General features: G+C 24.4%; 1 protein-coding gene across 3 annotated transcripts; it reads left to right on the top strand.

Annotated features, from left to right (window-relative positions):
• Positions 1–27,403, top strand: LOC113554337 (cation-independent mannose-6-phosphate receptor-like). Of its 3 annotated transcripts, XM_026958138.1 has the most exons (24): positions 1–400; positions 4,690–4,809; positions 5,582–5,754; positions 7,316–7,425; positions 9,722–9,864; positions 10,660–10,919; positions 10,988–11,160; positions 13,114–13,270; positions 13,355–13,468; positions 13,574–13,722; positions 13,783–14,148; positions 15,704–15,984; positions 16,070–16,205; positions 16,368–16,569; positions 17,059–17,315; positions 17,738–17,884; positions 19,743–19,904; positions 20,011–20,202; positions 21,988–22,141; positions 22,242–22,321; positions 25,694–26,003; positions 26,094–26,144; positions 27,107–27,204; positions 27,307–27,403. In XM_026958138.1, exons 2-24 carry the CDS (start codon positions 4,694–4,696, stop codon positions 27,346–27,348), a joined length of 3,873 nt encoding a protein of 1,290 aa, XP_026813939.1. In that variant the 5' UTR covers positions 1–400; positions 4,690–4,693; the 3' UTR covers positions 27,349–27,403. The 3 variants fall into 3 exon arrangements, with proteins under 3 accessions (XP_026813939.1, XP_026813938.1, XP_026813940.1); XM_026958137.1 differs by having other exon boundaries at positions 25,694–26,144; XM_026958139.1 differs by lacking the exons at positions 26,094–26,144; positions 27,107–27,204; positions 27,307–27,403 and having other exon boundaries at positions 25,694–25,824; positions 25,890–26,003.

The following is a 27,403-nucleotide window of genomic DNA, read 5'->3' as shown; positions in this document are numbered from 1 at the left end:
CCGTCTAAACGTTATGATCATACTAGACGTACCATGTTGTTTATACCGTGCCGTAGGTAGTTTACAAGTTAGTAACTACTATATAGTTGGGTGATCGCGGGTCTGGCACTCTGGCACAGTTGGCGATTCACCCCACTCACCATTGACAGTCTGGCCCTGGCTCTCGGCAGACAACAGTAAACATTGTTGTTTGTCATCGCTTTGTGCCTTGCGGTTTTAGTGATATTACCAATAAGATTAGTGTAATTCCGCGTGCTTTCTGTGTAAGAAGTAGAATCCTATACTGCTATAGTACGTTTTTGTTAATTTATCGTTATAAACGTGCAGTTTACTTGTTTGTCGCTCCTAAGAAAATACATTTTAATATAATTGAAGCTTCTACTAAGGAATAAGGACTAAGGTAAGTATCCGCTTATTACCTAATATAAAAAATAAAAATTACATTCATTATAACATTAATATTTGAATATTTCTATAATATAATTTTTCTAACTTTTAACAGCAAACTGATTTATGATATCCTCATAAACTAAATATTCAGAAATCGTTTTTTCCTCAGTTTTTCTATTGAAATTATTGTAATATGAAAGGTTTTCTTGATTTAATTTGTTTCTCAAATACGTTTTTATTAAATTTTAATTTCGAAAAACTTGTTTTAGTATATATCGAAGTTACGGGTATTCTCAGTAATTTTTAAGTGCAATATCAATATTTAGAAAACTTTCTATTGAATATTCTACCATTAACGGCAGTACGGCACTAAAAGAGCTTTGAGAGGAATCGTTTATAATTTAATCTAAAATTGCCCAATTCGTTATACCTATAACTCCACTAAATCAATATTTTTAGAATTCCCATTTGCCATCTGTTAGGTAAATTTCGAGGTTCATAAAATGTTCCATTAGATTGTCATCATTCATATTTCATAACTTTCAAATGCGTAATAAAAACTCAAAGTAATCTTAAAATCTATACGATACTATTTGTTTAAAACGTTTTTCAACTGAACTAATTGGTTGATCAATAACATATATAATGTAGGTACTCAATTATAATTAGCTTTTTATATATAAATTAACTCTAATATTAAATCTAACAATATAAGATTGGACATTTATTCGTGAATAATAATCATTAATCAACAATAATCTTTCTATAGAAAATAAATAATTATCAATCACATTGCCGACTCGACTGTTAGAAAGACTAAAACACACATTCATAAATTAATTATGTAAAATACAGTATATTGATTATGAAAAGTAAAAAAAATGAGATAAAACTAAAATGTATAAAAGTATTAAAAATAGTATGTTTTTTAATAATACAAAGATGACAAAAACGCGGCCGCCACTAACAACGACGTTCAAAAATAGCTATTCGATTCACGTTATGAAGAAATATTATACAAAAATAATAGGAACTGTTTAGTATATTTATAATTATATAATCGCGATTTATTACGTATTATCTTCAATAAATAAAATATTGTAAATTCAGTAAAATCTTAAAACAGTCAGAACCATTTCAGAACCGCGGCCCGCCGGTATAACTTCACCTATTGCCTCCCTTCGCGATACATTCCTTATTCTATACAGAATGCAACACAGGAGTTTTTTTAAGACGTTTTTTTTAGGACGTAGTACTCGCACGTGTGGTCTCCGTCTTACACATCTACGACAGCAAATTTTTGTTCACCAGTTTCAATGTTGTGCTGTTTTAATATTAGAGTGAACCAGTGGCGGTTTTGGGGGTGATGCAAGTGAGGCGGCGCCTCATCTAAAATTTTGTGGTAAATAATACTCAAAATGTGAACTTCTTGGTTCACTAATAGCACATATTTCGCTAATAATTTTTAACGTATTTATGACTTATTTTGAGAAAAAATGCTTCTTCGTTTCACTTAATTTAAATTATTATTTATTATTTTATTGTACCTATCATTCCGTGTATATTATCAAAAATATCGATAAACCTATAAGAAATGTACGAAATAATTATATAGTATGTTAACGTCGTAAACGAACGCCGGTATTTCAGCGTATTTCCAATGACGTCAGAGAGGCACCGTTTTGCGTCGCCGTCGCCTCTGATTTTGTACTTGTGTTCACCAATTACACACACGTGCGTATGTACGCGAATGCACGCGACTGGTTTTATCGAATAGAATTACGTATGTTCCTCATAGTGAGGCACGTTTTGTCATCGCCTCTACGTACTGAAAATAGATTTACTATTATAGTCAACCCGCAGCCACGGCTTATGGAACTGCGGCAGTGCGGCACGTTAAAAAAAAATAATCAATTGTTATTGTTGTAATACATATGTATATGTCACTATATATATAATTAAAATTAAATTATAACTATTTTTATATTTTTAAATTCCATTCGTACTGTTTAATTTTTGTTATGATAGAGGGGGGGAGTATACATAATTCGCCTCACTAAAAAAATACAACCAAAACCGCCATTGGAGTGAACTGACTTATCTACTGACCAATTATACAATTTGAAAATAAGATTATTGGGCATGGACCAGTTGCGCCTAAAACAATATTTGTATTTTAGGTCAGTACACCAACTGCGCTACTTATATTTTAGGTTCCTTATTTTTACATGGACATATAGTAAGTTACTACACGGCGGAAAAAGTTACATATGTATATACACAATTAAATATAGCTAACTAATATACTTAATTTAAAGCAAAATGTATATGAAATTACGGGAAAATACGACAAGCTACAAGCTGATAATAGTAGGGCTAAATATAAAATATTTTATTTATTATCATTAACGAACATATTATAAAGTATGAATTTGAGTAATAGACTACTCGTATAACAAGTTTTCATTATCATTAATGATCGTTATCCACCTATTTATCTGCCTAATTTGTACATTCCACACACTGTTTAATAGGTACTATACAGACATATACTATATATGGGTAACACTATGGGTAAATCACTATGGTATGACATTTATATGTACGAATATGTACGATATTGTAATTTGTTTATGATTCCCTCTGTATACCTACAAAAATGTAACGATCAAAAAGTATACTAATAAAAACATAGATATCTTGTCAGTAGTTTAGTATTTACTTTGCTGCTAAATAAGTTATCTAGTACCTATGAATATTTATTTTTCGAGTTTCGATTAGTAAATGTGCAATTTTTAACCTTTATCTTAGTCAAAAAACAGTCGTTGCCGATTTTGAACAAGCGATTCATTTTGCTGTTAAAAAAGCTTGGCCATCAATAATTCTGGTAGGTTGTAGGTTTCATTTAACACAAGCTTGGTGGATGAATTTCCAAAGATGGGGACTACAAACTGAGTATAAAAACACAGATTCTGAAATAGGAAAATAGCTACATTTAATTTTTAGTTTGTCACTTTTTCCACACTATGAAGGGGGAAGATGTTTTTTTAAATGAATTAATGACAATTCAGCTGACAAATTCAATTGTTACTAAATTCACTGACTATATCGTTGAAAATTACATATCATCAACCTCTACATTCCCTCCCATACTGTAGACATCGAATACAATAAGCTCTGAACGTACAACCAATGCATGTAAAAGTTTTCACACTTCATTTTCATCAAATTTTTATTCCTCATATCCAAATATTTTTGTCTTTCTAAAAGCAATTATAGAAACACAATCCAACACTCATTGCAATAAACAGTACTGAAGAAGATAAATATACATCAAACCGAGCGTATTTAGTGAAAAAAGTGGCCAAAGAATCTATTATTGAGAAATATAAATCCCAAAAAATTACTAGCAAAGAATTTTTAAAATCAGTTTCTTATTATTACAGTAAAACATAAAAAAACATAAATTTTAATTTAATTTTTATATTTTTATGTATATTAATTATTTATTATTGACGTGTATCTATGTGTATGATTTGGTATAGATTTATATTGTACAATTATTATTAATATTGACGTTCATTGTATAATTTTTTGTATTGACTGAAAAAATCTATTTAAAATACATATTTTTATAAAAGTATTTTTATATACTAGGTGTAATGTAGAATAATATTATAAACCCTGAAAACAACAGCGGAATTGGTATATTAAAATGTCATTTTAAGCGCAATTGGTAAACTTTCAGATTATTATCCAGGGCCTTAGGTAGCCTTTTATTGATATTTTTATTTCTTAGTAAGTTATGCTTATGATCATTTTAAAATTTACAGTTTTAAAAAGATGATAACTTACTTAAGAATAATAATATCAATAAAAGATTACGTGGGGCCCTGGATAATAATCTTACCTTTAAATTTTATAATAGGTCAGTTCACTCTAATATCAAAATTAACAGCACAATATTAAAACATGTAAATTTTAAATTTGATATATTGTGAGTAACACGGATACAACACATGCGGGTATTACGTTTTAAAAAAACTTCTAATTTATATTTTTATGAATCGACACGTTCTCTTTCGGACGCGCGGTGTTGTGAATCGTTGACCACTGTGCAGTGGACAAAGAAAAGGACTGTTTGGACATTTATATAAAAAAGGAAATTCCAAATAAAATTAAAAAATTCTCAACTGACATATTTAAATTATATTATATTTTTAATATTTTATGTTATGTACCACCAATATATCTTTATTAATAGCAATTTGTTATTTTCTTGTTTTTATTTGTTTTTAGTGCCATGATGTTATATAAATTGTTACTAATATTTGCTGCCTATGCCACAGTCATACATTGTGATGATTGTGTTTTCAATCTGAAACACAAAGAAAAACATCTTCAATTTGATTTGACTCGGTAAAAATAAAATTATTATCTTAGTACTTTACACTTTGTATCCCTAAACATTGTAATATGTATGAAAATAATTTTATTTTTGAACGATATAGCCAGTTAATAACATAAATCTTAAATTTCATGTTCCAGATCAGTACTTAGGTATATTTTTATAAACATTTTGAACTTCTAGCTTATCTACTAATATCTTACTTAGAAATATTAATTTAAAATGTATGTTTTATTATTATTAAAATATGTTGTTTTATAGCAATTTCAAACTGGATAGTGGGTAGGTAGATGCCAGTGGCGTAATTACGGGGGAGTGGAGATTTTGGTGTCGTATCATTCGTATCTCCTTCCATAACCTTTTTTTTAAAAAAACTGCTCGATTTCATTTATTTACTGATTTAACAATAAATCGAGCAATAAATATTATTGTATATTATATTATTATTGAATATTTTGTAATTAAATTATTTATCTCTGTGTTACATGCGTACATAACCATACATTTATTGCACTGAAAGGTGATTTCTATAAAAAATGCAATTTTTTTTTGGAGGGGGGATTAGGTTATAAGTAAAATATATAAAATTTCATCCCCCCGATAATTATGACCAAATTACTCCACTTGTAGGTACCTATGTATCTAAAGAAAAATACTTTCAAAAACGTTTTTATCTTTTGAGATAAGGTTTGCTTACAGAAAATGTTTTGGCTATATCCATTGTATGGCATTTACTAACTACAATAATTTAATAATATTTGATTATAATTTTTTTTTTTTAAGTTTCGAAGACCTTCAAAAAGTGAATTTTACCAATTCTAATGATATGTATTTAAATATAAAGTTATGTAAAAGCAATAAACATATATCGACTTGTGATGGAATTAAGTCCAAAATATGTTTAATTAAAAACAAAAAATATTTCACAGAATCAGATATTGGATCCAAAATTAAAGGTAGATACCTATTTAAATTTATATCAGTAATTTATTTTTATATTTTAATGAGGTAGGTTGAATTAATTTTTCCTAAAACCTATGATTGTTTTGTAGGTAATATAAATGTATTTCTTTGAATAACTAGTTATAGGAGATATATTTTATTTATTATATTAAGTATAAAACTATAAACATATTGAAAATTCAAAATTTTATCATCTATACTTTTATTTTATATTTTTATATAATATTATAAAGCTGAAGAGTTTGTTTGTTTGAACGCGCTAATCTCAGGAACTGCTGGTTCGAATTGAAAAATTATTTTTGTGTTGGATAGTCCATTTGTCGAGGAAGGCTTAAGCTACATTATGCTGCGATCAATAGGAACGAAGCATAAGTGAAAAATGTTGCAAAAACGGGGAAAATTATTCATATTTGAAGGCTTTTGTTGCGTGCGCTGCGTAAACGGTTCCAGTTACCCAAAAAAATATGTATGAAAGAATTATTCCTCTTTAAATGATCTAAAAAAATGTCTGTGACAGTATATGTCTATCTTTTAAGATTAAATCACTATAACCTTTTTTATAGTAATCAAATTTGGTCGAAATTTATGCATTATTGCCAATTACTTGCCAAAGAGTTTTATCGACATATTATTAATCCTTATCCAAATAAATGTATTGTTGATTAACACGTTAAGAGGATGTCAGCGCACTGTTTGTTTTCTCTCTTTAGCCCACGTGCAACATAGACAAAACGCATTTGCGTAGTCTGAGTAAAACTCGCTCAATTTTGGTTCTAGAGTAAATATTCCTATTATAAAATTAAATTTTGACAGTATTTCTGAGTACAAGACGATGAGTTTTTTTAAAAAAAATTAAAATTTTTAAAAGTTAAAGGTTATTTAAAAATGTTGTAATTTATAGCTATTTCAAAACGATATAATTAACGTTAGATTGGGAATAATGAAAAAAACTATAAAAAAACAATTTAAATATAGGTAATAATATAAATAATATAATATATCCTAGACTCACAATTCATTTCCATTCAGAATCGTTTTTCGACTTTTGTATACAATGAAACCTGTCATTGCGTTCAAATTTAATACACCCATTAGAGTAATCTATTCTCCACCTGCACTACTATACAGCAGAGTGATACTCACTTCCCCACCCTTTTTAATAGTTTACCTGCAGCAGTTCAGTTGTAATAACTAAGTAACTATGTAAGTAGTAATGTAGTATAATACTATATTAAAAATATGTGTACAGAACATACAGTGGCGCATATTCGATACCGACTACATTGTTTTTTATATTTTTGTATAAATAGAAAATGAAATCGATTCAGTTTTTAATTTTGTTTATTTAAAGTACTTAAGTAAATAGTATATTAGTATTAGTATGTATTAGAAATTGTAACTAATGCTATAAGTTATATTAATAAATAAACATTTACTGACATATGATGTATAGCCACATTTTATAAAACATTATATTATATATGTTATAACTAAAATATGAATATCAAAATATGTTTATTATAAAATGTATTAAGAGAGAATTTTTCTTTTTAGAAGTGAAATTAGATTTTAAAGATCAACTTATTTTATCTTTGGAAGGAAATACTATTTGTGAAAAAAATCAAAAATATTCTACAGATCTAACTTTTGTTTGCAATAAAAATGTAAGTTTAAAGATTTAAATAAGTTTAATATTTAATATGATTATGACCTAAAATTATATTACTTAATACATGAATTATTGGAACGTATAAATATATTGGACATTATATATTCTTGAATATAAAATCTCGGTTAAGTAATTTTCATTAAGTTTATATAGTTCTGGTTACCTACTTATCCATTATCTGCTTAACTCCCACATTGGGTCACTTATAAATGACTGAGTAATTAAAATGTTCAACATAAACAAATAAGTTTAGTAATGAGAAATTTGATTTACCCTTAATTTTGAATTTAGTTGGTGATTACTCATTTGAAAAAAAAATAAAATTACATTTAAAATTATGCTTACTGGTTATTTTGTATATCACATGTTTTTGTTAATCTTATTTCATTTTTAGCATTTAAACTTTTGGTATTCCATAATTTATTCTCTAGACTGTAGTTTCAGGTTTGGGATTTTTTCCTCTATTTAACTAACCACTAATTACTAAGTACTAGATTATCCCACTAATAACTATAATTATATATTTATCAAATTAAACTATAGTTAAATCATTAAAAATTAGTTTAAATTCTGTTGTAAGAACTTCAAATACAAATGATTGAAAATAGTATTTTATGTAGTCAAGTTTTTTTTAAAAATTTTATTTTTATCAAGATTATTTTTAATTATTGATATGTAATGTATAATTTCTTTAAAATTAATATTTTTAAGAAAACTTAACAAAATACATAATATTTTTATATATTTTTCAATATAGTCTGAATTATAACTATATAATAATATTAGCATAATTTTGTAAGTATGTAGAGTAGCTTTAGTCCAGTGGCGTAATTATGAATTTGTCTTAGGGGGGATAGATATTTTTTTACACACAATATACTTAGATTTTCAAGTACAGTGGTGAGTGGATCTAAGAATTCTATTTTATCAAAAATCCTTCTACTACTATATGGTACACAAAATGTCAAAATGTATTAATAAATGTTGCTTTAAAATCCTATACAATTTAGTACCTATACAACATTATAACAAATTATTCAAAATGTTAACATTGAATATATTAAAATTAAATAATAATTATTAAAATATTAAATTTATTTTATTTGTAATATAATTTAATGTACATAGCTCTTTCTTTGTACTGTTTACAAAAGAATTTCTAATATAGAAATATAATTAATAAACTAATTAATTGAAAATCGAGTTCCTACATAACACAGAAAAGAGAACAAGGAATTCAAATATGTTTTCAAAATTAATATCGGACTTTTGGTACTGGGTGAATTTTTCTTTTTTTTAGATCTTCATTTAAAAACTTTTTTATCGCAAAATTTAGTAACGTGTGATTGCGCGTATGTACGTTACTGATTTCCAAGAATCTTACCCGTAGTTTATCATTAATTACATAAAGCGTTCGGTGAACTCGCGCACACTAATGATCAGTTACAACACACACAGTCATACATAACTCACGATAGATATCGAATATTGCCTAAATACAACCCCTAAAAAATGGTTCGCTTTCAACAGCCTTAAAGAAATCTTTAATCATGGTTTTTTTTTATTATCAGTATTTTCCATGTTCATACCTATTTATAGATTTATATAATGGATATAGTTTCTATTTATTATATTTTGTTGTGATGTCAGCGCGACAAAACACATAATCCCATAAATTAATAAATAAATATTCATACTTTTTTAGGCTCTGGGGGGGATCTATACCCCTCATCCCCTCTTAATTACGCCCCTGAGCTTTACTTTTATTACTCTATACTGTAATGTATAAAAAAAAAGAAAGTAACAATTTAAAATTAAAATAGATTGAATATTTAAAGGAGATTGTTTATAATGATATGATAGTTAAAAAAATAAATGATCTATTTAGTAAAATAGAATAAGTAAGAAAAAATATTTTTAATTTATGTGTATTTTTATGTTTTAATTATCTTGTACTTACATTATTTAGTTATCAAAAGTTTAGTTTATTCCTAAGTTACACTTTTAGATAGTTACAAAAGTTTGAAAGTACAATACTAATTAATAATATAATTTGAAAATACTTATTTAATTATATAATATGTACATCACTTAAATAATTCAATGACGAAATAAAATATAAATTTTTTATCAAATTAATAATTAATTAATAATCTTACTAGGTTAGATAATGTAATCCTTATTTATTTGAATCAATTTATTAATTTGACTGAAGCTATTAAAAAACATATATTGTTAATTTACGTATTTATAAAATGTTTTTGTCATTTGATATATACATTTAATTTCAGATGATTGGTAATAAAGCGGATTATAAGCTGAATGTAAATCATTGCAAGTATATTATAGAATTGACTTCTGCAGTTGGTTGCCCAATAGATGATTTAGATATACGAAATGTTTGCAACGTTTCAATACCTCATATTAATTTTGTGTAAATTTTTAGATTATATGTATTGTAATTATTATTGTTAATTATTTTAGACATACGTTTACAACTGTTTGATAACTTTTAAGTAAATGATTTAATAATTTATATATTTTTATTTTTTAATGAGTGTAATTGGTTTCTACTATAATAAATATTTATAATAATAATATTATTATTATGTTAAAAGTATATAAAGAAAATATCATAAAATACATAATATATACCTAATAAATATTTTTATTATGTATTGCTTGAACTAAATTAAAGTTACCAATTAAATTTTATAAAAATCAAAGTAAAAATCATAGATAAAACATTTTTATGTATTAAAATAACATTATACATTTTAAGTTAGCCCTAGGCATTTTAAATTCTCATAAGAAAATTTTAAGATTAATATTAAGTAGATATTTAAAAAAGTAATTATTTGTTATAATTTATTATACTTAGCAAGTATAACTTATTTATACAATTATATATATATTGATGATTTCTAGTTAGTTATACATAATCATGAAAATAATATTTTATATTCTACTGTTTTATACATTAATACATTTAGATTAAAAAAAAGTGTTCACACCAATATTTAATCAGAAAAATGTATATATATGTATAAAATAACGGTATTTTCTATTTGATTATTGAATTCTTATATAGATTATTTGGTTTATAATCCATATTTGTAGTAGGTACATTAAAATAGATAATTAGTATTACAATTTTTGATTAAAATAATATTTATTATTATTCTATTTTAATAAAAGTTAATATATTACATTATATTTATTTTTCAAGATTTAATTTGAATCTCTTACGCCGTTTAACCAATAACTATTTGGTAGAAAACCAAAGTCGTAAATTTGAGCTCAATATCTGTGGCCGTCTAACTGACAACAACAAATGTGGTGGTAATATCACTACAATATGTGATATAACTGATATCAGAAATCCTAAAGTGTATGCTGTAGGAAAATATGCAAATGACAAACTTCTTTATGATACAAATAGTAAAAGCTTAAAATTGATTCAACACGAAAGAGCTTCTAAAAAAAAAAGTTTGTATAGTAAAAAGAAATGTTTATTCAATTTCATTTTTTTTAATTTAAACAATTTGATATAATAGAAGGTAGAAGAATTGAATTAATTTTTAAATGTGATGAAAATATCATTCCTGAAAATACAAAACCAACATTTTTAAATGAAGAAAATTATCATGATAAAAAAATTTCTCCAAATATTGCATATTTTGAAGTTGCTACATCTGCTGTTTGTATACCAAGAATGGTATCATGTGAAGTGAGTATTTTTTAATTTTTTAATTAATTCTGACCTTAAATATTTTTACTGTATACCAAATTAATTTTACGTTTATATTTTTTTAAAGTATTATTTTGTATGGATTTTTTTTAAGTAGCTAAGAAAAGTTTAGTATATAATAAAATATTGAAATTGTACATTTATAATACTGTAGAATAAAATTTAAATATAATGAACATTTTGATTAAAAATTATAAACAATATTAAACAAAATATGCCCGAGTTTTACTCAAATGGAATGTTATAAAATTTTTTCTCCGTAATTCAAAAATTGCTATATACTATTAATACTAGCTGTATTAATCAACCTTGCTCATATTCAATTTATTTTAACTTTCTATTGTATTTCATTTTTCTTCAGTTAAAAGTGTTAGAACATAATACAAACATAACTAAAATGATTAATATCATGGTTTTCCTCTTTTTTTATTTACTATATTTATAAATATTTTATAGGTATTCCATATTTATACCAATTATTAATTATCATGATAATATAATCTATAACCAATGGTTACCATATAAATCAACAAAACTATATTTGATTTTTGTGAGCAAAAATATTCATGTGTGATCCATACTATGGCAATCTAGAAGTTGAAAAAATAAGCTATACACACCTTTGGAGTTTCAAGGAATCTAGTTATCTCTATTGATATAACATAATGTAAAATGTTCTTGTAATTTTTAAGCTTATTGAAGACAAATGAAGATACATTAATTTTTTTATACAAGGAGATTCGCCAAGGATGCTCACTTTCAATGTTTTTTTTGATAATCAGTTTATTAAAATTATAATTTTTTGAGTTTTTATATAATATATTTAAAGACCATATTTCCAAATTCTTGAGATTTTTGTACTTTTAAGGAGTGTACTATGTGCAAATTTTGTTTTTAAATGAGAATGTCTTTATTGTAAATTATTGATTAGATAATTTTTTTTTTTTAGTTTTGATGTACTTAATTCAAAATTTGAATAAGTAATTTCTTAGTGATGAAATGTTTAGTCTATCAAATGTCCACAATAATAGTTTTACAAAAATATAAAATAGATGCAATATTGAATTTAGTATTTATTAAACTTGGACTATTTTTAAAAATTATAAATATTATTTGATAAATTTAAATCATTAAAATTACTATAGCTCCCATAACTTCCCAACCCATTATTATGATCTAATTATCTTTAGCACTCAAAGTTAAATAACTCAAAAGTACTCATTTAAATTTTGATTTGAATGGGTTCATTTTTAGAAGAATTATCTACTAATTAATTTACACTAGTAAAGGGACATTATCATTTGAAAAACAGTAGTTTATCTCTACATTATACTCCTTCAGCAGTACCTACAAACAATTTTAAAAATCTGAAAATATAGTCTAAATTTTAATTGAAAATTCTAAAAATTATGATTTTGAATAACTAAATTATTAAAGAAAAAAAGGGGTGAGCAGTGAGAATGTATAATGAACCATCTTGTATATAAATTATAAAAGTTTGAAATATTATGATATTGCACCACCAATTTTATAGTGTAAAAATATTTGGACGGGCTGTTAATATATTAATAACAGAATATTGAAAACTTGTGAACTTTTGAATAGGTAACTTTTAAGATACTTAAATTTCAACCATGTTAATTCAATCAATGGAATATCTCATTGGTTTTTAATTTATGATAATATATATCCATGTATGTTAGACGCTAAGACAGGACCAATTTTATTATTGAGCCATATTAAAGATTAATTTTTCCTATTTTTACTTACTAATTAACTAATTCTATTATAAAATATATAAAAAAAATCAAATTATTAGTTATATACATATTTTTTTAATTATTATTTTAATTTAATTACATTAAGTATTAATGAAAATAATTAACCCATTATTTTTAATAATATAAATCATTTTTATTATTCCTTTTATAGGTAATTACTAATTATACGGCTCGTTTCAATTTAAAACCTTTACACAAACGAGTAGACAATTGGAGAATTCTTAATGAAAACAATGGTGGAATTTTTTACTTAAATATTTGTGGATATTTAAATGAATATGATAGACAAATTCCAACTTCATGTAAAGGTTTGAATACATAATAAATTAAGCATAAAAATATTCTTTGTAAAAGAAATGTGTTAAAAATATTAAAAAAAAAATGTTTGTTAGTTGGAGGTAAAACTTCGGCTTGTTATGTGGATAGTTCAGGTAAAGGAATTTCCATTGGGTCAACTCAAATTGGTCCATACTATAACGGAAATTCAATAATAATAAATTACACAGGTAAAATAATTAATTATTTGATAAGTTTTCTTAAAATATTTATTTTCAATTTTCACTTTAAATGACCATTTTGTGTTAAATAATTTTTATTTAAAATGTTGGCAGATGGAGATAATTGTAGTAATTTTTTGAAGTGGTCAACAGTTATTAATTTAACATGTTCTGGTGAGTCAAAACTCATACATGAATCAACAAATTTCACTTTGTGTATCCATGTATTTAATTGGAAAACCCCTAAAGCGTGTGAAATATTGGTAATTATAAATTTAAAAATGTAAACATATTTTTTTAAACATTTTTATTTTGTTATGAAGTTTGAGAGAAAAGATCAGTGCATGGTTACACATCCATGGTATTCTCATATTGTGTACAATGTTAGCAATTTGAAAAATCAGATTTTTAAAAAAGAAATAGAAGATAACGCATCATTTCGGTTTAGTATTTGTAGTCCATTGCAAGAACCATGTAATGGTATTTTAGATTCAGCTGCTTGTTGGTCAATGGACGGAACTGAAATGAACATAGGACTATTTACTGAACAAATAGTGTTTGATAATGGTTCCATCTATATATCCATGCATGGAGAAAAATGTGTTAATAACGAGCAGGGACCTAATAGTTATACTATTATTAGATTTGTATGTGATTACTTGGATTCAAAATGGATTGATTTCAAAAAAGTTAGTATTGATCAAAATTAAGATTTATTATTTCTAAAGTTGTACAATGTATTTCTCCATTTAACTGCTATAAATACAATATACTCATAGAGTTTAAGGAGTTTAATACGTTTTATTTAAAATAGTATAGGAGATACACTAAAGTTTTACTACTTCTTTGCCTATTCCAAAATATTAATTCAAACTATGATTATATTCAAACCAAGATTTTTTTACGATTCAAAGAGCGGTGTTTTATTATACCTAATATTTAAATACAACTTAAAGAGTGGGGGCTATTCCATCCTTAATAGAGTCATATAGTCACATTTAAAAATTATCAATTAATATGTTTAAATTTTAAAAGGACATTAAACCAGCATGTGTTGTCTTCATCTTACTAATGTACATTTAGCAAATTTAGGAGAATACATTTTGTGACGTTAGCTTTAATATTGAGTAAATTTACCTATAATCAAATTTAAAGGTAAGGATATTATCGAGGAAACTTCATATGTTTTTATTGATATTATCATTTTAAAATAAGTTATGAATATTTTAAAGTTGTAATATTTTATATAGCTATAACTCACTTTAAAATGATAATATCAATAAAAGCATATTACATTTCTTAGACAATATTCTTTAAATTTGATAATAGGTAAATTTACTCTAATATTAAAGCTATATAATCATAGAATGAATTTTGCCGAACAAAAATTGTCTGTGTTATTTGTATGTGAGACAACACGTGTGGGTATAACGTTCTCATACCTTTAGAATATTACTTTAAAATAAAATACATGAAAAAATAATCTATTCTAATCTAACCTGAATGAACCATGTCTTGCATATAATATATTTTGGGATTATATATTTATAAGATTATCCAAGGTAGGGTGTTGTAATATCCAAAATACTCCTTCCTTCCTGTTTATGCATCTTATTAAAAAAAAATAAAAGCATGCATAATAATGATTATATTGATTTATTCGGTAAGTATAGTTTGGTTGATGTAGGTATTTATAATAAAAACATTGATACCTTAGAAATAACAATAATTGTAGAACATCAACTTTAATTTGTCTGGTAAGATAGTATAGTACTTGGATAGTCCACTGATACTGGTAATTTGTGGTATTGAATTTTAAAATAAAATTTGAAAAAAACATATTCTGAGCATTAAATTCCATAAAAAATCTGTTACAACTAATAAATTTAAAAACTTGAAACATTTGCTTATAATTTTAGTTTTTCTAAAGTATAGCATATCCCTGAATAGTGAATACATTTAGGAATTTAATTTTTTTTTATTTTAAGTACAAATACTTACAAAATATTTTTAAATATCATCTAATATTAAGAACTATTTGAAATTTAAAAGTGAAAATATTTTTTAAACTAATGTTGTTACTATTACAATTTCCTGCTGAAAAATTATAGAAAATAAGCGTGATATATAAAAAGTATTTTTAATATTTACATTATAAAAGTATTATGAACATATTAACTGATTCGAAGAGGGTAGGTACTTGGTATTGCATTTTTAAATAATACTTTACTTTTTATTTATTAGGACTTTGATGAATGCACTTTTGAATTCACTATATATACAAAACATGCTTGTACACAACCGTTAAAAATTGACTGCACTGTTGATGATAAATTGGGAAATGTTTTTGATCTCAGTAAATTAACTAAATTTAGTAGTAACTATGAAATTACCACTAGCCAAAAGACAACAATTATTTTAAATGTTTGTCATTCTGTTATTAATAATGATATTAATGCTGTAAATTGTCAATTCAATAGTGGTGTTTGTTTAGTTGACCATAATAATTTATTATATTCTAACCGGTAAGTTATTTTATATTATAATTAATGTGTAGTAAATAAAAATAATTATATATCTATGTTTATTTTAATCGGATTACTGTTTCAGATACAAAAATCTTGGTGATGTGAAGCAGAGCCCTTATAAAATAGGAAATAAAATTATATTAGAAATGATCAATGGTTTTTATAATGGCCACAAAGTTTCTTCAGTTATTGAATTTATATGTTCAAATCAAAATAATGTAATTATTTGAAATATTTTTACTTTCTAAGCAAAATCTATGATATGTGAAGTACATTTATTTTATATAATATTAAAAAATTTAAAATATCTTTTTCATTTAATTTAGGCATTTTTTATAAATCATTATTGTAACATTAATTTCTTTTTTTTTTTTATCTAGGGTCCAATATTAACTGTTGAAGAGAATTATAAGTATATATTCCAATGGTTTACACCACTGGTATGCTCTAATCATCAACATATAAAAAAAAGAGAAATAATAAAAAATGATAGTACATTAAAATCAACTATAACAATTAAAGGATTAAGCTATACCACATATATTTGTCCCAAAAATAAGAATGATGTCAATTGTAATTCAGGTAAAACTTGAAACACAATTAGCAATGTATGCCATATTATGAATGATTTTTATTAATTAGCACCATAAATAATTAATAAGAAAAAGTACTATTAAATTATACATAAACTGGGGAAGAGGGGAAATTAATCAAATATAAACAATTTAATATTTAAGAAAGTGAAAAGGAGGGATTCAAATTATCTTGCAACATACATTAATAGAGTGGTTGGTTTTTTTAAACTTTAGAGTAGCAAATGGGGATGTAGAATAGAACAGAATGACACATGATGCAGGAAGGTGTTTTAAACTTAAGTTGAAATAACAGAATAAGGAATCAATATGCTATTAAGTTTTTTTTTAGTAAAAGTTAATTTAATGTTGTATCTATAATTAACTAATGAAGCTAATCGTAAATGAGTTAGTATAGGAGTGAACTCATGAGGGGTCTGCTATATTAAGTACATAGCTGGAATACCTTATAAACTTAAATTATGATTATATTTTACAGAAATTAGTTTGAATAATGAATTTCCACATGGACGAAATATAATTTTGTTTGTTAACGAACAAAAAAATGTATATACTTTGCACAACAACTTGTATTTTAATCATAACAGTAACATAACTTGTGATGAAGATATAAATACAACAGTACTAATAAGGTTTATGTTTTATTGTGGGTATGAGTTACAATTACCAACAATTCAAAAACATCATTGTACAACTACTGTCCTCAGTATTAATCCAGAAATGTGTGATGAAAAAGTTGGTATATTTTTATTTAATATGTTTTATGTTATTTTATTACACAAAAATAATTATGTTATTTGGTTAAATAAAAACAAGCAGTGGAGTATTTACAAGGGAGTTCCACCATCCCCCCTAGGATATTTTAAATATTAAGACGGTTACAGAACCAAAACCATTTTATTTTTTGTTAATTTTAAAATAAACTAAATAATGTATAGAATATACTGTAAGGTAAGCCTTATAAAATAAAATAAATATAATAAGTAGAGTTAATCTTCAAGTAATAACCGATAAGTATCTAATTTAAAATTATAAAATAATAAAAAGTATATGAATATGAATTATAGTTATTAGTTCTGCTAGAAAGATAATTGTACCATACAAAATACAGTAAGTCATTGGATTTACAAATGTTTTGTTGTGTTAATGTATTATAGTTGGAATGCAATGTGAGTTTGTATGATTTAACACCAATAAAAGGAACTCATATAGTTAATATTAATGGAATAAAGTATTTTATAAACATATGTATTCCTGGAGCAAAAGGTATTGGAGGAATAATGCAAGTCAACAATATAAGTTATGTAAGTAAAAAACATTTAATAATTTAATATTATATAAATATAATAAATTAAATTATGAATAATTTTTAATTCCAAGTGGGCATGAATAAAAATGAACATACATTTTAACAGTTTTGGTTTTGTTAGTTTTTTTTCAAATTTTTTGGTTTTGTTTTCAATATTCTTAAAGGGATACTGAGTCTAATGTCTCATTAGCATGTATTGTTTTGCAACAGCAATTTTGCATTTATTTAAAAGCTTTTTTGTGTTATCACTTAATCAGTATTATTAGAATAAACTGATCTATAATATATTATTATTATTAGGTTCTGAGTTGGGTGTATTGATTTTATATGGCTGTGTGCAGTGTATCTATGTGTTTTTTATTTTTTGTCTGTCATAAGTAATTATATATTAAAAGAAATACAAATGCAATTGTGTAGGTATAGTAAAATTCATAAAAATAAGAGTATATTAAAAGTAGAAGAAGTGAAAAAATGTTAAGTTTAATATTATTTTTTAAATTATAACAAAAAAATAATGTTGTAAAAAATTTAGATATAAAAATAATAGATTTGTATGAATTTCTACCTTATAACTTAACCATTACAAATTTATGCGATTTTTAAAATTTTAAATTCAAATGCATTTAAAAAAAATTGGGCATGTGTAATTTTAATATTCTTATACAGATATTAAAGTAACTTATGTACGATCTTTTGTTAAATTTTCAAGAATTCTGACCCAGCGAATAATTTTTATCAACAGTTATAATAAACAACTATAAGAATTGAAAATTTGTCGTGCCTATAACTCAAACAGAAAAATATTTTGAAAATGTTATTTGTTAAAATTTGTAAGTATCTACTGTTATTTTTTTAAGTACAACAAAGTATCAAAAATTGTTTGAGGAGAAATAATTATTGTACTGGATAATATTCAATGTAAAATTTGAACTTCAAATACTCATAAAAAATTGATTTGGTTTTATGTAGAATTATTTTTTTTTAAGCATAGGTTAAAAAATGTAAAATAATAAACCTTATGTTAAATTTTCAAATCTTAAGTATTGAAACAAAAAATATGTATGAACTTCAATCTACAAAATTATTTACTGATTTTCACAATTAATAAGAATTTAATTTTGTCACAACTTTATCCTTGAAACATTAAAAAAAATACTGTATCTATAGATTTTCGATATTTTTAACTGTGAAATGAACCATTTATGTACCATTAGAATTGTCTAGCATTTTTACCCATTCATATTTTTTATTGACATTTATAAAAACAATTAAATAAAATCAAAAAATGTAACTGTCTATAATCAGCTAAAATATATTTCAAAATTATGCCATGTATAGACAATGATAAAATAAATGGCAATAATTAGATTCTATGATTATTTGTTTTTCAATATAAAATAAAAAAAATTATTTAGTCAAAATCTGGTGTAGTGTAAAAATTTTCGTTTATTTTTAATCTTTTTTTTTGTTTTCTTGATAATAGAAAAAAAGTAGGTACTAGGAATTTTTGATCTTGATTTCTCTAAAGTAAAAACATGATCCAATTTTCTATCCAAAATCATTCCCAAAGTTGAAAATCAAAGTATTTAAAAATAAAAAAAACATAAAAAATACAGATTCTTGTAAAATCAATACATTCATCGATTTACACAAAATTTAAAATAAAATTGATGATTTTGATTTGAGAAAAATCCTTAATTCCCTAATTTAATTATATTATAAAAATGTAAAAATAAAATTTGGACACTTTTTTATTTATTGAAAAAAATTTAGTATTTCTATTATTTTTAGTTTAAATTATTGTTAGATAAATATTCGCTTTCGTTAACTTGTTCATTGCTTATATTTTTTAGAATATTGGTTATCAAGTAACACCAATAAAAAGTTATGTGCAGGATATCATTGAAATAGATTTTAAAAATGGTGATAAATGTTTAGATTCAACTTCAAAATTATCTAAAACACGTCAATATTCTACAAAAATTACATTACTGTGTGATATTACTGAAGCTGAAGTATAAAATCATAATTAATTATATACATTATTTATTAGTGACATACCTATTTAATATTATCATTGAATTTTGTAAAACATTTTTTTGTTTATTTATAACAATACAGGGAAAACCAATTTTAAAGGTCTCTGATAACAATTGCACATTACAATTTGAATGGAAAACTAGTTTTGTATGCAGCAGAAAATTGATGGTTGAATTTGATAAGGATATGTGTGCAGCAACGATTAAAAGACCTAGTCAAAATGTTAAAAACAATACAATCATAGATTTTAATAATATTTTAATTATTAATAATGTAAGTTTGAAACTTATTTTTATAAGCAGAGGTCAGATTATAATGCACTTGACATAGATTTTTATTTTGATAATATAATAAATATTATTTATTAAATATTTTATAAATAAAATTGGATCTACCCTGAGCTAAATTTAAAAAAAATTATCAAGTTATGCAATTGTGTGATTGGATTTGAAACAGAAATTAAAATTAAAATATATATATTTTGATTTGTTAAGTGAATTTTTCATATTGCTATAAAAATAGATCAATAATAATAAATTTTCTTTTAATTTCCCAAAAATTAAAAAAAAAAGCAATAAAAAAACCAGATATTTACATTATGTTCATATTATAAACTATTTTATTTTTAAATTTTACAATGACCATTTTAAAACAATAATAATATGAAAATCGATTATAAGTTATATAATTTTTATCACAAAATAATGAGACCTTAGTTAATTCTATACCATAGTTGGATTTCCACCAGTTGGTTTTAGTTGTATGAAACCATTTTCATAATTTTTTAATGATTTTAGGTTAACTGTAGAAGTTTTTTTATTACTATTTTTTATTATATATTTAATATTAAATAAAGCCTGGCTATTATGACCATAACTACATTATGAACATTTATTAAATTGTATTTAATAATTAAACTTATCATGAATTTTAAGTTGTCTGGTAAAGGGCTTTTGAATATTACATATTTCCATTTCTTGTCTGTTTGTGTCTAATGTAAGGCATTACGATCATCAGATCAGATGTGTTTGATCATAAAGCCATGAAGAGTATGCCACAATTGACACATATATAAGGTACTTCTCTCTTCATTAGATACTGGTGGATTATTGAAATATGTCCATTAGCCATTAGGTACACATTCTGTTGATGGAGATTTTTATTTTTCTCAAGATGTCTGATGGTGAAGGCCATAGTGAAAGAGGTTTTTAATTTAATTTAATTTTGATAATACTTGTTATAATGACCTTAGTCATGTGTACAAAATAATTTTAGTTATGGATTTAGCGTTATGTAAGGTTTGATTGTTATTATATTCTGGAATAACATGTTTAATTTTAAGACAAAAAGTTTAAATTCAAGGTTAGATAACTATTAACTATATAATGTTTAAAGCTTTTCTTTGGTAAATACCAATAATATTTTTAACAAATTAAATTGACATTATAAAAACTTATAAAGTAGGATTTTTATATTGAAATATTATTTTTTTTTCATTTTAAATATACATAGGTAGGTACTTCAATTAAAAATTCAATAATATCATTAATTATTTAAAATAAAAATTACTTTTTTTTTTAATTCTTTGTCAAACCTAACTACAAATTTTGTAAGTAAAAAAATATATTATTTATAGAACGTCTGTGCACTATTTGGTTTTTTTTCTTGGACCCACGTGCTCATATTAAATTTACATTCAGTAGAACTATCTTGTACTGTAAGTTTTAGTTTTTTGAGTAATGAATTGATCTATCATCTAACTTAAAATTACGTACATTATTTGTGTATAATTATTTTGTATTTTTGTATGTATTATAGAGTATGTACTTACTTTCATTTTTTATGATATTTAGCTTAATAATTTAAGTATAGAAAAACCAACGTAGAATGCTTTTAATTTTAAGTTAGATAGTATATCAAAAGATAACTCTATTACTAAGCTTACAATAAAAGGTTTGATATCACTGAATGCAAATTTATGCATGGACTATAGAAAAAAATAATTATTGTTACCTTCTCTTAATTATTATATTTATTTAAATTATGTTTTATTTTTAGTTAACTGATTATTCAACTAAGACAAATTACCAAGTAAATTTTTGCAATGGAACTGTCAATTTAAATGGAACAACATTTTATGGAAATATGAATCTTGAGTATGATATATCTAAGAAACAATTACTTGCTAATTTTCAAAATAAAAATGATAAACGTAATTTGAATTATCTTATTTATATATAAATTTATATATTTTACTACTTTATTAAATAAATATGAAAATTATAATATTTTAAAAATGTTTTTTTTTTTAGATTTAAAAAATGTGGACATTATTGTTGCATGTTCCAAATCAACAGAAGACTTATCAAAATTTAATGTCATAGCAACAGATGTTAGTTTATCATATTCAATAATTCATATTTTATATAAATCTTATTTCAAATGTTTATTTAAACCCGGTATTTGTACCTGAATCATTTATTAGGGTTTTGGGTTTTTGGGTGCTGGATGTATTTGGGTGTTCAAATAACGAAATAATAAATTTAAGCTAATGTTTAGGTGTTATTCAGTGGTAGGAAAATTTTAGGGAGAAAGGTGAACCCCTAAACCACCCCTCTACAGGGTGATTCTTTTAACATAAAACACTTATTATTTCAAAAAGTATTCATGCTTTTGAAAACATTTTTTTACATAGTTTCAAGTTGTTAAAAAACAATGTTTTAATTAAAAAATTATATTTTTTATCATTATATTTTTTTAAGTTTTTACTTTTTTGAATGACTACATAGAGTTTTAATTTCATATTCCAAAGTAGAATAGTTTTTTGAGTATTTTGATACATAAAAATTGAATTTAGAGCGAGCAGTTTATGAGTTAAGTATTTAAAGTTTAGATGCACAGAGTGGAATGGACGGAGTTACCCCGCAAAATGTTTGTCCACTATTCCGCTCGTCAAAACTTTAAATACGTATAACTAATTAACTACTTGACCTAAATTTAATTCTTATTAAAATTCTCAGAAAATTATTTTGCTTTGGAATATGAAATTAAAACTCTTATGTTGTCATTCAAAAAAAAGTAAAAACTTAAAAAAATAATATGATAACAAATATAATTTTTTAATAAAAACGTTATTTTTTTAACAACTTGAAACTATGTAAAAAATGTTTTCAAAAACATGAATACTTTTTGAAATAATGAGTGTTTTATGATAAAAGAATCACTCTGTGCGCTCTCTGTATATCCACTGGTATTATTAACCATTATTGTTGGTTAATACTGTTGTTCAAAATACTATTTTTTATTGAATGCTGTTCGAGGGGGCATTATAAATAATTTATGTTATTTATAATAAAATATAACATGAATGCACAACATTTGTTTTAGACCAAACTGTTTATTTTTTGTATTTTAGTTTCAAGAAAATATTTATTAAATTTATCTTTAATTGATTGTAAAATGTTTCCTGTAAATGGTATTATTAATACCATAAAACCATCTATAAAATTTAACTTACCACAATAAATACATATAAAATGATAAAATCAAATGAAGATTGCAAAAAACAAAATTATTCGGGTTTTGAAAAAATAATCATTTGGGTGTTTGATTTTTTTTTAGGGTTTTTAGGGGGTTACAGATTCAGGTTGATGCAAAGCTCTAATATAAACTTACTAATAACTAAAAGTATACACATAGACAGGGGTGTTCCTATAGGGTATACTATATATACACCGTAGACTTTCAAGATTTTTTGGTATTCGTGTAGCAGGTGATCTACCGCGTAGGGGTGATCTGCGAATTCAGGACGAGTGATCTACGTTTTAATAGTATAAAAACACATTATATTTTTTATTACGAGTATGTCATATCATACAGATATTCGTCAAATATAAAAATAAAAAATAATTAGCTAAATATAATAATAATTTCAATTACAGTAAACGTTTTTAGTATCATTTAAAAATTTAAAAAAAGGATTAACTGATCTCCATCATGCTTCAATCAGATGACGAGGTAAAAGTTCCGATGTAGTGCCATGTATTTTTCGAAGTATTTTCATTTTCAGATGTGACCAAACGCATTCTATTGTCTGGATGTTGGCTGCTGTTAGCGGGTCGACAAAGTTTTTAGAATGGGTTACAGTCAAGTGATTATAACCTGTATTTTGTAAAATTTTATATGGTTTCCATTCATCTGACATTATTGTTGTTCCTGGAAGTATTTCTTTTTCAATTATTGGAAAAGTGTAGCTCTATCTCGACGTTCAACAACAAAAAAAACGTTTTTCAAGAAAAATCATGCCGTCAACACATTCCAATAACCCAAGGTCCTTCTACTCGTTTGCCATAATTTCTATTCTTGTTATTAGGATTAATATTTTCAGAATCAGAATCAGAACTATCGTCGTCCGTCAAATTTGCACCTCTATGATCACCCAGTAGAATCCTGCCTCTATTATATTTCCTTTTCCTTCGTAGTAATGACTCGTCAATTTGAATACATTCATTAAGTCCACCCATAGGTTTCCGATTTTCATAAATAGTACAACACACATCGCGGCATAAATTGTACTTCTGTTTTATTAGAATGTCCAGTAAGCCGACAAACGTTTACAATACTCATGTCTTCTGACCAGTAAAAAACTAACTCTAAAATTTGTCCCAGTGACAATTTAGAATTACATTTATTATTTAAATCCGTAAAAGAAAAATTTATTGTCTTGACGCAGAAACTGGAATGTTTGGCATCCTTTTCTAACGCATTTTAAACTTTGGTACTCGTGTTGTTCACCAGGAGCCAGTCGTTTTTTTCTGATCACAATTTTTGTTCCGGAATCACATTTTTTACAATTTGGCGTTTCACTGTCATTTGGAAGTAAATTGTGAAGTTGATTTTTCATTAACAATTATTTTATAAAATTCAGACACACGCATTATAGACAAACTCCGACCAATGAACAATTCGAAACTAACTTATCCAGCAACATTGCTAATGACTCATAGTTTTATTGTAAATGTCATTAATCGTTATCGCAATACTATCCCACTGCGGCCTGCGATAATGTGCATATAATATAATATAATATAATAATTGTTGATCACCAGCTACACCTTGTATAGTATGGTAGATCACCTTATACACCTAAAAAGAGATAGTAGATCACCTGCTACACGAATGCAGATTTTTTTTCAATATTATGGGTATACTGCGTATACTCATAATACATGCGTATTTGATGATATAGTATACTCTCAAAAAAATTAATGGGGACACCACTGCACATAGATATGTAGAATATGTCATTAGAATAAATTTTTTTCTCTTGGAGATACCAATATAAATAAATTTAAAAATTAGTTTTAAAAATTTGCTTGGAAAAAGATATTTAAGAATTTATGCAAGGCCGCAAGGGTTTAAAACGTTAGAGGTGATAAAAAGGCTACTTGAACATATTCAATAAATATATTTTTATTGTAAGTTATTATAATAAATACCTCATACTTGCTTATACATAAAAATCTTAAAATAACGTGCATTAAATATTTAATTCAGTTTTTGTAAAATTAAATTGATGGTATTGAACAATTTTTTACATTGCATTTCTACCTTAGAAATTAGGAACAAAGCAATAATTATTAATTAGATTTTTAAAATACTTCAAATGTATGTTTTGATATTAGAGATTTTATAAGTTATAATATTTATTGTTTAATTGATAATTTTATTTCAAATATATAAAAATGTAAATTTTTTTTTTTAGAATGGAGTAAGAATTGGTACATATTCAAAAGGTATATGTTGTATGGATTTCAATGATCACACAAATGAAGAAATATGTAAAACATATCATTTAATTCCAATATCAACTACAACTACTGTTGAAAACCAGCTGTCTGTGTACTCACCATACTCAGAAAATAACAAATCAATTGAATCTAGTTTAAAATTTAATTTAGAAATTACTAAAAAAGAAGAACTAATCTTATCAACTACAGAACAAATTGATGAATCTATGACACTTATTGCAACAGAATTGAAACACATTGAACACTCCTCACCACAGATCCATAGTAATATTAACATTGATGATTTTTTAAGGAAAAATAATTGTTTAATAACAAATAATTTAAGTAAATATGTGACTTCTGATGATTGTATAGGTATACCAACTATAAAAAAAGAAGTTGTGTCTGGTTCTTCATTTTATATAGGTAATACTTACTTTATAGACAATTTATTATTACTATTATTATTATTTTTTAATATTTAGAAAGTTAGAAGGACATTGTATCTGTACGTATTATCTCTGTTTTACTAAATGTACAATATAACAAATTTGCATTTAACAGAATCCATTTTATATTGTTAGCTTTAATATTATAGTTAATTGGCCTATTATCAAACTTTAAGGTAAGAATATTATCTAGGGTACCATATAGGCTTTTATTAATATTTTAATTTTAAAGTGAGATATCAGTATTTTAAAGTTCTAATATTTTACATTGAAAAACTTAGTTTAAAATTAAAACATCAATAAAAGTGTTTGTAATGTTCTAGATAATATTTTTACCTTTTAATTGAATAAGAATTAAATTTACTTTCTATAAAAGCAAAGCTTAAAAATTGATTCTGCTGAACTCAAATTTGTTATGGTGTACATTAGTAAGATAAAGACAGTTAGACAGCACATGCAGTTACGTTATTCTCTTAATAAATAATCAAATAGGTATATGGTATTTACTAAATACTATTTAGGTACTTATTTTATATCTGGGATACTTAGTCTTTTTGGACATTAATTACTCACAAATTACTTTGGATATTTTAGCTTAACTAATATAAACTTATTAAAATAAACTAGGTACCTCAAATTTTTCATATTTAACCTTGTAAAATATCCAAAGTACTTACTTGGTGTGGGGAGGATCTTAAAATTTAAAGTCGACATTCTGTGTAAGTAATATTTCCATGTTTCTTTAAGTGTTAATATTAAAAAAAATTTAACTTCGACTAAACTTGTATAAATATTTACTTTCAAATTTAAATATTAATAGTAATATACCTAGTATATTCATTATTTAATTATTAAAATATGAGTTATGTAAATAGTAATCACTAATAACTAATAAGTAATAATATAAGTACTATTAGTTTTAATTTATTTTTTTTTTAGAAATAGTATTAATGATTCTAGTAATTATACTATTAACATGGATTTACCGTTGGAAGTTATTGAAGAAAATCCTAAAGATGTATTACACTCTGCCTTTTGTAAGTCACTGAGCCATTGAACATTGAATATAGTAGCAAATTTTGATTAATAAAACTTCTGAAGTCTAAAGATTTTATAGACTGTTCATTTTAATGTTTTAGGCCAGACAGAGACAAGGAAGATATAATCATAATTTACTGTAAATATATTAGTTTTAATTTCTAAATGTATTGTATTGTTAAAAAAAAATGTTCAAAT

This window comes from Rhopalosiphum maidis, chromosome 2 (assembly GCF_003676215.2).
Source record: "Rhopalosiphum maidis isolate BTI-1 chromosome 2, ASM367621v3, whole genome shotgun sequence".
Lineage (NCBI taxonomy): Eukaryota > Metazoa > Arthropoda > Insecta > Hemiptera > Aphididae > Rhopalosiphum > Rhopalosiphum maidis.
The sequence above is the reverse complement of the archived record's forward strand: the minus strand, read 5'-3'. Positions and strand labels throughout refer to the sequence as shown.